Source organism: Manacus candei, unplaced genomic scaffold (assembly GCF_025592945.1).
Source record: "Manacus candei isolate 608988 ecotype Guabito, Panama unplaced genomic scaffold, ASM2559294v1 h1tg000043l, whole genome shotgun sequence".
In the NCBI taxonomy this organism is placed as follows: Eukaryota; Metazoa; Chordata; class Aves; order Passeriformes; family Pipridae; genus Manacus; species Manacus candei.
The window spans coordinates 20230155-20243116 of NW_026138091.1; the positions used below are offsets into that span (position 1 = coordinate 20230155).

Sequence of the window (12962 nt, forward strand, 5' to 3'; positions counted from 1 at the left end):
TGTAAGGTCTCACCAAGACCACTTTAAGACTTCACAGAGGTTACAGTCTAACCCATTTCTCCAAATTACAGTCGAACCCTGGAACACCTTTCCCCACTGTGTATGTCCAGGTGTTATACAACTGTGGCACAAATGGCTTCCCAGCATCTGGGAATGGGATGTGTGTGAACAGTTCATAAGGTCTCAGCATTCCATAGGAGCTAGAAGAGCTTTGTCCTTGAGCTTCTTCAAAAAACCAAGAAATTTTAGGAGAAGATTGACATTGATTTTTAAGAAATATTGGTATAATGTGGAAAGAAGAAAGAATGGCAAAAAGCTAATTAAGAAGGTTAAAAGGGATGACCTAAAGGGATAGACTGGTATTGATCACTCACAAAATGATGGAAGGCTGATAGGGATGCCATTTGCCACAAGTAAGAGTATGGTAGCATAATTAATGTCCTTCAGTAAGAATTATAGAGAACAGACTTTGTCACACAAATACCATTACTGGAGGAGATTAGAAGTTTAGGTGATAAAGTAAATTATACTGACATAACTGGCTTTGACAAAGTATTTTACATCATACCGAAGGATCTTCTGTTTAAAAACAAGTTTTGTACCAAAAAAAAAGTATAGAGTTATAAGAAAAATAAGCTGAAAAAACTTCATAAGATTATCTAGTTCATCATTCAGTTGCAGATTCTTGAATATAAAATGGATTTCAAATGAAAATTGGATTTATACATTTCTAAACAGAAGCATTTCAAATGGTGTTGCACAGAGTTTCTATTCTTGGCTCAACAATATGAAATACCTTTACTATTGAACTGAATACAAAAGAATCACTGCAGCTAAAGTACAAACTCTGGCAGCATGCAAAATTATAAGCATGGGTCAGCTCCACATAGAGGCTGTGGTGCTTGAAGTGCAACTTTCATTCAAACAAAGAATTTAGGTCAAATATCCAGATATGGAAAAGCAGTATCCTGTAGTTCAACGATTTAGAAAAGAACTCTGGTTTAAGGGAAATGGCAAATGAAAAATAAGCTCATAACATGACTGTGTGATTATGAGGGCTAGTATGATCTTCAGATGTGTAAATAAGAATGAATCTGCTACAAGTAGAACAACTGCATACTGTCCAACTGAGATGAGCTAATTGGGATTTTATTATCCTGACATGCTCCATCAGAAAATTCAATATTCTCAGAGGGAGGTGGAATTTAAATAAATCCCTTTAGAAAACAGTGGTAAAAGGTTTTGATTTTCATGCCACTTCTCTTATGTTTTTAAATATACGTGATTTGGTTTTAAATTTAATATGCTTTTTGCATCTTAGGTGTCATCACATATTAAAAATTTTAAAAATAAAACTCTTAAAAGTCAAACTGTAATGAAATGTCTCATGTTTGCTGCAAGATTACTTTTGAGCCTACAGTTGTAGAAATTGTTAATATCTTCTCTTTTTTTCTGATCTGGCAGAGAGAATTTCTGAAATCCCATATCTTCTGTCAGCTGAGATTGTAATTTAAATACTGGAACCTGAGTGCAATGTCAGTATTTTAAGAATATAGAAAGCCAAGAAATGTTATAAACAAATCACAAGAAGGATCTGAAGTTGGATTTCTTAACAACACAGCTTAAAAACCAGGGTTTGGATGTTTCCTTAGCTTACTAGACCAACAGAAGTATGGCAAGATGTAACATGAGAATCACAAGCCAAAGAAACTCTAATTAAAATTAAGAGAACATTTATTACCCATTGGAACAACTAAATTGGGATTACCATAAATCAGTAATATTTTGGAGCCTCTAAGATGACATCATTTCCTGAAAGGCATGCTTGCAGCTCTGTTACAAACAGGACTCAATAATGAATTTCTGCACGGACATTCTGCAGCTCATACTGTGCAGGAGGTTCTCACAGCTCCTGGGTTTAAGTCTATGAATAGGGGAAAAGAAAAAAAAGCAGGAATCCATCACTGCTCAGGTCAGGCATCTGTCTTCTGTAACCAATACATATTTGCAAGAATGAGCATCACTTACCAAAGGGTTCAATAGGGAGGAAATGGGCCAGGGTCTGCAGGGCAAAGCACTCACTGAAGACACGTGATGATCTGCACAGAAGGAGATCCTCTGAAACAAGCAGGCCATACAGGTACAGCACTATGGACAAAGCACTTTTGATCTCCCCTCAGACTTTCTTTGTAAGTGCTAAAAAGAAAAAAAAGATTAGCAGATTCCTTTTAACGGTAATAAATCAAATTGTAGGGGGGGTTGTCTGAACAGGACCCAATGGGCAAAATTACTTCAGGCCATAGCTCAATAATATCTTGGAGGGCAGGGGGCAAAGAGGTAAAACCTGAAGTACAAAGAACTAAAAGGAAAAGATTATCAACACACACCACGCTTCAACACACTGAACACTAGATATTGCAAGAAAGACCCCTTCCCATGCAGATCATCGTCACCTTGCTCTGACTCAGCTTCCTCCCTGCCAGTCAGTCTTTCTGCAAGGGCAACTGCAACCTTAGCTTTTTTAAAATATCTCATATGTCTGATAAATTATTCCTCTTAAATCCTTAGCAATAATTGGTTTATCTTACAGCTTCAGATTGAGATATACATTTTTGTACATTGCTAATCATTGTTCAACTCATGTTTCAGGAAAACAGACTTATTAATATTGAAAACATAAAGAGATGAGATTGTGAAGCTCTATTACAGTATAAGAAATCTTTCTTAGTCTAGTTAAAAACTCCTCTTCTTACACAATAGATCAATCATAAGCAATTTTTTCAATTAGTATCAGATAAGCAATCATCTTCCTGATGTATTAAGAATTCAACAAATATGACTAATCTGTATGTACTCACCTCTCTCTAGCCTTAGACTGCAATTTCTCAGACCAGAGACTGTCTTTTCCTGAATGTTTGGAAAGTGTTCAGCTAAGTGTGGACACAGGCATAAATAAATAATAATACCATAGCCACTGGGGACACTTAAGTAAAATTACACTCTGACTTAACCACTAAGTTCCTCTTCCAAAATCCCAGATGAGCAATGACATTCAGACTTCTGCTCTTCATTTATCTTGTTTCATTAGGAGTTTCCTTCTAACAAAGCAGAACTGTAACCATACACGTCCTATTCATCTACTCTTTCCCCACGCACCCACCAGTGCTCAAGACAATCTCTCTTTCTCAAACGCTGTGGGACAGATTCTGTTCTATTTACTGCTTCGAAGTTCTTGTTATTTTCTTTTGAAAACACACTGGGTCAGCCTGAACTTAAGAGGGGAGAACCTCAGACTTCTTGGGAGAGTTGTCTATTATGCTTATGGGATGCTTAAGGCAACAGATGAGGCAACGGAATCATCGCATGGAACGAGAACATGCCAAGGAGCACCAAGGAGCCTGCCAGCTCTGGGAAGAACAAGAACTTCCCAGGGACAAGAAGATTGGGTAGAGTTTGCTGTATCTCAGCAAGTCAATGAATTGGCTAAACCAAGGACTCGCCTGAAAGAGCAGATATTGTTGCAATTTTTTAATTTCCTTTTTGTCTTTCTTAAAAGCTCTAAGTTTGCTCTATTTAAAAACTTAATTTTCTAGTTTTTATTCAATAAAGTTTGCTTTGTTTGAAGTTTAAAAAAAATGAACCAACAACTTTAGCCTAACTTTAGTTAGAATATAATATAAAAAAGACTGCCTGATGCAGAGTCCCATCAGGGATGGAAAGATGACTGCCCTCAGTGCAGTCCCCACTACGTGAGCAAGGAGGAAGGCTTTCACACTGGGAGGCTTCACTGCTGTCAGAAGTGGAGCAGTAAGTGTGAAAGGAGCAGAAAAATATGAGATATTTTGACTAGTAACAGGCCTCCTCACCTCCCCACACACCAAATGTCCTCCAGCAGGGAAGACAGGTGCAAAAGAGAACAAACCAAAGAGAATGAAGAGGGAAAGCAAAGAGCAGTCAAAAGTGAAATGAAGGATAAAGGAAAGATGGGAGTCATGACATCGCTGGTAGCAAAAGCAGAAAAACAGAGCAATGGAACTACACAAGGTCTTTTCTTCCCATCATCCAGGTAACTCAGTTATCCTAAACTGAGTCAATTAACTTCTTGTAATACTAAGTTCAAGAGCAAAAAGGTAGCTATTGCTCTCATGAGATGATGTTAGAACACCTGAGACAGATGACCAAGGTTGGAGAATGCACCAAAAGAAGTAGTCTTTCTTGCAAAATTGTATTTTCAAGAAAAAAAAGAAGATGGCATAAATGCTCAGCTCCTCCTTAATCCTCAGCACCTGGAAATAAGAAGTGCTTTTAGAAGGTAACTTCTAATGCCTCTGATCTCCTCATGAAAAACAAAAGTTAGAATGAGCCAATGCTGTAAGGTAAACACAATTTCTGTTGGTGCAGCTCCAATTTTTAACTTTAAAAAAAAATTAAAAAAAAAACCTCACCACAAAAAAAAGAGTCACAATTGCCTTTTTTTTTCACCACAAACCATGTCTTCATTTAAGTTTGCAGGACCTGCTGCCAGCTGAGATAAACTGTATCTCAAGAGGGACATTATAGTTGGTATGGAGTACAACATCACAGGTTTTTTCCTTTTCTTCCAGTCAGTACGTCCTTTGCAAACAGACCCAAACAATATGCAATTGCAAGTCACAGTTTTCAACTTCTGCATTCTTTTAGATGTCACGATTATATATGTTCCCCAAAATTAGGTAGATAGAATGTAATTAATGTAACACATAAAGCCAGAAGAAAGTAAAAATTACAATCCTGTGACCAAAAAATTCTCCAACTGTGAATCTAGGTTTGCATCTCTCCCGGAGCATTGCCATATATGAGTAAGCATCAGAACAGAAGGATGTGTCACATGGGGTTCACCAGGGGTCTGTCCTGGCTGCAATACATTCCAGTATCCATGATTCAGAGAATGCATATTAAATACACAGATGGCAAGAACCTAGAAGAAAATGAAAGTATCACAAAGGATGAAATAATCTGGACAAAAATGGAAGTAATGTCTGGGGAAAAATGCTGCCCAACAGGGACAAATAAGATATTATAAAAGCAAATAAACCACACAAATACAGAACAGGAAACAGTTAACTAGAAAATCAGTTCTGTAGCAAAGGACCTTGAATGATATCAAATAGGAGCCAAACATAAGTCAACATCAAGCTATGACAGGTTTCTTAAGGTACCAACAGAATTATACATGCACCCAAGAGCCAGAATATAAAATGCAAAACGTGTAAAAACCCTCTGCCATACAAGGCACATCTGTGATACTGCCTTGTTCTCACAGTACAAAAAATAAGTAAAAATTCAACTGGACCAGCTGGAAAGAATGAAGAAGAGAGCTGCAAGAACAGTTCTAGGAAACATGACCCTGGAGGAAACGTAGAGCAGTGAGATTTTGAATCCAAAGAACATAAGACATGCTAACATCCCTTTAGCACATAAAACGCTGCTGCAGGGAGAGATTGAAGTTAGTTCCCTATGTTCATCCAGGAGAGAGGAATAAGTAACAGTCTAGATTTTAACAGCAAAGTTTCCACTTCAAGACAAGGGAATTTTCTCTGTTGGCAAGAATAATGAAATGTGGGAATGGAGTGCATGAAGAAGAGGTCTGAGAAACCCTCCTCGAAAAAGTTACCTGACCCTGCCTTAGAGTAAAGATAAACTCCACATGTTCCTTGCAGCCCTATCATTCTCAGCTTGCCTACATATTGCCAAAAAAAAAAAAAAAGTTAACATCCTGCATCCTTAAAAGCAATCTCTTCGTCATGACTAGCCGGCCTCTTTCACGGATTAGATAACCATGTCTTGCTGTGTTCCCATTTCTCGGCCTTCCCCAGATTAGCACATAGGCTGTACTTGGTCCAGAGCGGCTGCCTCCACTCTCCAATTTCCTGTGCATATGCCAGGGCTGTTTCTGCTTTCCCTGAGCAATGCTCTACAGAGGATACAAAAGCCTTTATGGATGATTAATAGCTAGCTTTCAAGGCTTAATGATTTGGCTTAGAAACTACATCTTATAGATCAGTCAGCTAATCTAGATCTTGGCCAGCTTCTGTTCTGCTCTTTCCGAGAGTCAGACTGAATATTCAGTTCAACACCTCTCTCACTTTCAGTCATTTTTCTCCATTGTTAACCATCTATTCAGACAACTATTCCCAAGTTGCACGACTTTGCTCAACAGAGCATCACCAGCACATTCCCAATGGGTAAGCAGAGAAACCCTAGACCTTGACCAAAACCAATTGTCACTAAAGATACAGAAATAATTCAGGAATTAGTCCTGTTTCCCAGTTCTGTTTATTCTATTTTCCAGTTTTCAGCTCTGCAATGATGAGACTGCATTTTATCTAAGGGAGAACACGCCATTTTACTACACATTGGGTAATGTATACAATTCCAAACAGCAGAAGTTCTTTCCTTCTGTTACTGAAAGAAAGATGAATAATAATGTTAAAATTAGTTACAGTCAGTATGTGGTAGATGGACTGTTGCCATATGGTGGTTATGTAAATTAAATGACAAAATAAGGATCTAGCATTTATAAGTAACTTTTGCATACTACAAAACCCCCACCTGCCTGTGCAATACCTATGACATCCCATTTATGGGAAAAGATGACATCAAAAATTTGGGATTTTTTCTGAGACTCTGAACAACTATTGCAAGGAAAACACAAGCCTCTTATCTGCCTAACATATAAAGAATATCAAATCTAGTCACCACTCCTGTGTGTTACACAAAGAAGTCTCCAATTAAACATCTATTTTGGTAAAATTATCTTCCAACACCACATGGCTGTATTGCTTGTCTGGAAAGGTGACTGACTGTACTTCATGGATGATTTAAATGCCCAAATTTAGGGCAAAGATGACTTCTGTCTGAAAACTGTCAAAGCCACCTATCTCTTCCCTTGACTAGACAGGGAATTTAGGACCAATTTTAAGAGTTCTGATACTCTGTGTGTTTGTCATTGAGACATAGAATAGAGGGACAGGTGGGCAAGATGCTTCCCAGCCAGCATTGATCAGTAAACTTCAAATATATTCAAGAGGCAGCATTTCAGACTCCATATGTAGCTATCATGTAGCAAAGTGTATAATTTAAAATACCTAATTTTTTTATTATTTCAACAGGCAGGGACAATAGGTATCAAAAGAAACAGATAATTGGGTCAGAAATCAAAAAACAGTTTCTTCTGAATCTGAGTCACTACATTAAGAGACCAGCTCTCATTTCTCAGGTTATATTGAAAGGATAGCTCCTGCTATGAAAAATAAAAGTTGAAATTAATTATGGTATATAACAGTTTCGTGAATCCTTGACACACAGCACAGATTAGATTCCAGACTCCTACTGTCCCATCACACAAAACCATGAATATTTTTTCACTAACCATATGCACAGAGGCTAATTAACACAAAATCCTTTTTCCTTACTGTGAAAGGAGTCTTTGGGCTTTATTAGAAGAACAGGAAAGCAATTAACTAAAGATTAAAAGGGTTCCATCTGCATGAAGCATGATAGAAATTGCCAAAAGGAGCAGGAGACAGGTAACAGAGGATATAACAAAAGAGGGGGAGAGGGGAGGGGAATGAGCAACAGAAGGTTAATACTAAAATCACGACTGGAGATCTTTCTCAGTGACCTGTTGGAAGTCAGCCAGAAGGGATTGCTGTAATGTAGGCACAAGCTTAGGCAAAAGTCTATGGCCTCCTCTGTTCAGGTCAGATTACCTGATCATAATAGTACTTTCCATCCTCATAAATCTAAATTACAGCTGTATGAAGGTAGAAGTGAATACTAAGCACAAAATCAAGGAAAGGTTTAAATCTAAGTTGAACTAAACCCCTTACATTATTATCATGACAGCAGAGGCAGTATGTAAAAGGCATTAACTTTATTATTAACATCTCTGGCCAAGTATTTACCCTTCTATCAGTCTTCACAGGAAGTGATATGTCTCACAGGGAGTAGCTGCTTGGCATCTTTCTGAAGAAAGACTACAGGACAACTTTGCCAAAATTATTATCCTCTTTGACTCTCCTATCTTAGGGTAACACTGGACTTATAACATATGATCTTCTCATACAGATTTCTAGCACTGGAACATTATTTAAAAGCCATAAAAGTTGAACAGCTCTGACTGAGTGGATCTAATATAGCTGTTTACCAGCACAACCTGATGGAGTTGGAAGTCTCAACTTATAAACACAATCTGGCCCTTCTGGCCTATGACAAATTGCAATACATACTAACTGGCTTACTTCTGTCAACATAAAAGTTGGCATGTATCTGAAGTCTTCCCTTGCAGCGGGTCCTACAGGATTGGGAAGGGGAAAAAGGGAGGTATGAACTCATCAGAAAGTCAGTAAGTCTCAGGGAGTCCCCAGGTTATTTGACAAGCACTGTTAGAGTGGTCAAAGGTCCTGTCATGAACACTCATATTACAGTACATATTAGATCTGCTTAAAAGTGTGTCTTGATGGAAAGATGCAAATGCAAACTACACTGATGAGCATGTCATGTGGCTCCTACAACAGCATGGATGGATTTATCTGCCTGGAGCTCCATGAAAGACTGCATCCAAAAGTGGGTGCTGCTGTGTACCTCACCATGGCTCATATGCTCTCAGTGACTGGAGGGAAAACCAGTCACCACAGGGTCTCTTAGGGATCACTGAAAGCTGAGCATTCCTTAAAAATATGTACTAGTCTGGTGGATCAGCTGGCAACAAAACCATGACAGTGAACCTGGCAGGTGGAGCATCCTGTTAATTCATTTCCCCTGCAGATAAAATTAGTCTTTATGTTGGATGAACAGCTTCTCCCTAATGACTCTATCTGACCATCACTGATTTTACCAGAATCACAACAATAACCCGAAAGGAAAAGGCTATTCGCATATCAATTCCCTTTTCTCTTGAGACAAGATGGAAGAATTTAATGGAATAGGGTGTCATCTTTGTTAAAAATTACAGGGCACCACTTGTCTATAAGAAACTATTCAACTGCTGTTTTCAGCTAAAACAGAAAGATCTGCAAATCCCAAAAGAACAGAAAGGACTGAAAGTTCATGTTGGTACTGGTAGGATTTCACTCACCTTAAGCAATACACAGACTGTAGTAGGAAAATAATAATCTATTCTAACATGGATGTGACTCAAATAACTTCCTATGCCATCAGATGTCTGTTAAAAACATCTAGTTGCTAGGTGTATGCTGTACATGCAACAGCTGTACAGGAACAATGGGGGGATTGATATGAGGATGGAACAGTCTTCCAACTAAAACTCTTCAGAGCCTGGAGCATACTCTTTATTCTACAGAGCTGAAGCTTGAGATATTGCATATCCCAAGCTTAGAAAGAGCAAGAGATCTGACTTCATTTAAAGGGGCTGTCTGCAAGCAGAGATAAACAGATGGCCAAAAGAGGAAAGGCATTCCTGGGAATTGCAAATGACATATCTTCCCTTTTTTTCACAAAGAGCCATGGTGCCAAGGAAGCTGGTCAAAATATTGCATTAGTTGCAGGTGCTGCAGGCAGTGAAGGGCTGGGGTACAGCAGGAACACCCCAGTAAGCAGCACAGAAGAAGCTGGGAACTGAGGTGATCATGATATCAGTGAGCCAGCCAGTCTCCTCACTAACTCAATGCACTTACACCGTGCCCATGCAGTGCTAAGTTTTGGGGTGCAGTCTAAGCGTTCGAGATTTCTGGATGTTCAAAATTGCAGACATAACCGCTGCAGAGCACTCATTTGCAGCAAACCCATCATTTCACATAAACATTAAATTTAAGCTGTGCACTGTGTGGATCCAATAAATCTCACACAAAGAGCTACAGAGTGCTCGCACATGCAAATACGCCCACCGACAACTGATCGGCATCCATGCATTAAATCCCATATGTCCTGAAGAGGTCTGGTTTGACTGTATACAAACGGAATAACAGAGCTCACTTACCAGGCAGAATTATAAGCTGTGAAAATGAGGGGCTCTGATGTGGCACTACTGGTTTTAGCCATCATCCAAGATATAGAAGAGTCACTACATTGGTTTACCAACCTGTATATGCCTCATTATAGCTACCAACACAGTATTGTATTCCCTGCAGTCACTGTTCAGAATATGAGAGATACTGAGACTTTGAAGAAGAGAAGAAGAAAAAAAAAAAGACAAAAAGACATGCCAAAACCACACAAATACTCCTTTGGAAAATATATTAACTGCTTTTTAATTAATATTATTCCTTTTCTTTTGACAGAAGCTTTGTTAACTTGACCAGTTAGGTGGTTGTCCTTATCAAATGCGTAAAAAAAGATGGTATCTATCTGTAGACATGACCCATGTTTCTGCTCTCCAAATGATAAGTCTGAAATAGAATAGAATTCAAGGTCTGAAAACAACATGTTTATAGATTTATATGTTATCATGCTAAACAACAAAACAATGCAAAAATTTCTTCTTATGATATGTCTTCCCCAAGATAAAGGTTCTGTATTTTAAAAGGTGGAGGTAAATTTGTGTTCATCATTTTGCTTTTTAAATGTAGAGGTAAGTTAAATGAATCTTGGAGGACGTAAAAGGTATTATTAAAGTACAATTCTTCTCTTGATATTCAGTATGGGACTCAATAACAGCACTGAGTTTAAATGCTATTGAGTTGCACAGATTCTTGATGCCCTAATTTTGAGAGAGTATCTCAGCAGATGCCACCTATCCCTGCTACAAGGCATTGTCCCCAGATATCCCACAGCCCTGGGGACAAAAAATAAACGAAATCAAGCAAACAAAGTCTTCATCCTTACAAACATCATTCAAGAATTTCAGATGTCACAACCTAGGAACTGCTTAGAGAAATCACATTAATGTCTCATTCCTATGTCACAGACTTGACTAAGGCCGACTTTTCCACAGTAACCTGTCTCTGCTTTTTGAATAGCTACCTCTTTTTCCAAAGATGTGCTTATGGAAAAAGGGTGTACTAAAAATACTTGCGGATTTGTTATCTTCAAAACGCCTGTCGAGGTCTCTCAAGATAGCAGGCTGCCTGCTGCCATCTCGCGGCAGCTCTGCCCGGCTCAGCCCCGCAGCACCCAGTCGCTCGGAGGGCAGATACAGGGAACAGGAACATTGGAAAGACCTTTTTTGAAAACAGTTACAACACAAAACTGAAATGACCGATTTTCATTCATTTCGCTGAAAATCACAGCAGCAGGAGCTCAGGCAGTGCAGCATGACTGCCCACCTCGCCTTTTCCATCCCAGAAAAGAACCAAGGTGTGCAGGTGGGCTGCAGGCATTGTTGGGTTTCCTTGATACTGGCTCCCCACCCACATTCAGATTCCTTCCTCAAAAGCCACTGCAGATCTAAAAAACCTTATTTCTCACCGACTCTGAGCTGCCTTCACAGCAAGATTTTCTGTTGCTCTGCTTGCAGCCACTGCTACAAAAGCAAGATTCCTTCCTGGCTCAGGGTCTTCAGACTCCTCTTCCAAAGGCCCCCTGGTCCAGGGAACAGGACGTGGCAGTATGGCAGTTTATAGACACAGTCTAATAACAATAATAGCCCTACTGCCCTTCCTGTCCACATACAAAACACTTGCCCAAAGCCTTTGACTCTTTATATCAAACTAAAGACAAAATTAGTTTTTAAGGTTGTGAATGCTGGAGGGCAGGAATTACCTTGTTCCTCTCGCATGCACTTAGTATAAGGCAGTTCAAAAAAATACACTAGCCTCAAAGGCTTTCATGAGTCTTGCCATAGTTACCTTGTTACTCTGATTAATTTTATTTATTGATTCATTTATTTTTGCTCCAAAGATAAAAAGAAAGTGTAGGTCTACAGGCAGCAAGTCCCTACCTAGCAGAGAAACCAGGATTTCTTAATGATTTGAAGTCAATTACACTTTATCATTCACTGTCTCAGAACAAGTTAATGACTAGGGAGAAAACAATTCAAGGGCACCAAACCTCACCTGAAAAAACAAAACAAAACAAAAAAAAAGAGAAAAATAAACACTTCAGATTTGGGCACACAGAAACAGTGAGAAAATATGGCTGGACAGGGCCAGAAGTTGTCAAGCCATTTATCAGGTGCCTAGTGCAGGCAGAGAAATATTACTCCTGGCAACTGTTTCTCTAATCTATTTTTAAAGGCATAAATATAAGAGGATCCACATTGTTCCTGCCTGGATCTCTCCCAGCTCTGCCTTGCCTCTTTCAAAATCACCTTCTAGGAGACTCCATAACCAAATTTTGAAGTCCCAAATCAGTGGTGCTTGTATCATCTCACTCTCTAGAAAAAAAATCACTGGCCCTCCACTATCACATGTTAAGTGGTTTCAAGGCAGCTTTCAAAACACAAACAAAAAATTCTACTTCGAAAAATTAAGTTATTAAAGAAGCTAACATAATAAGCAGACAAATAATAATTTAGCATAACTTAACCACTGCCAAACAGTTAAATGTTAAAAATTGAACTGGGAACTACACAGGTGAGTTTGTGAGGAAACACAAATACGAAAGGAAACACCTTCTACAAGGGAAGAAGCTTTCAATGAAAGAATGAATCATCCTATAGCTGTGCTACAGCAGCTATCAAAGCTACAGTTTTATCTTTTCCTCCTTTAAGAGATTCTCACTCACATAATAAGCCTTGCCCCCCAAAACCAGTTTAAAAATATATTAGGAATTCTACTACTTTTAGATGACATTGCCCTGCATTACACTGTTGTAGGCATTAGAAACCAATCCACTGAGATGAAAAAATTAGCTCTAGGATACAAAAATATTTTCTTCTGTTTTTCAAGATGCAGAAGTATTTTAGTCCGTTATCAGTCTTGTCTTGAAGCCAAGAATGCTAATACTTTGCTGGCCATTTCTTACCACTGTTGGTCAGACCACGGCTGTGCATGCATTCAAAGAGTTTCAGGGACATCCTCCAT

At 38.8% G+C, this 12962-nt stretch overlaps 1 protein-coding gene across 4 annotated transcripts in view; it reads right to left on the reverse strand.

Annotated features, from left to right (window-relative positions):
- Window positions 1-1787: 1787 nt before the first annotated feature.
- The window catches only part of ZNF800 (zinc finger protein 800), a 29793-nt gene continuing 18618 nt past the window's right edge, over window positions 1788-12962 (reverse strand). For all 4 annotated transcript variants that reach the window (XM_051795660.1, XM_051795659.1, XM_051795661.1 and 1 more), the window contains exons 6-7: window positions 2029-2196; window positions 1788-1924 (exon numbers count right to left, since the gene is read on the reverse strand). In XM_051795660.1, coding sequence (XP_051651620.1) covers window positions 2079-2196 — 118 coding nt within the window. In that variant the 3' untranslated portion in view covers window positions 1788-1924; window positions 2029-2078. The remainder of the gene's footprint in view (window positions 1925-2028; window positions 2197-12962) is intronic.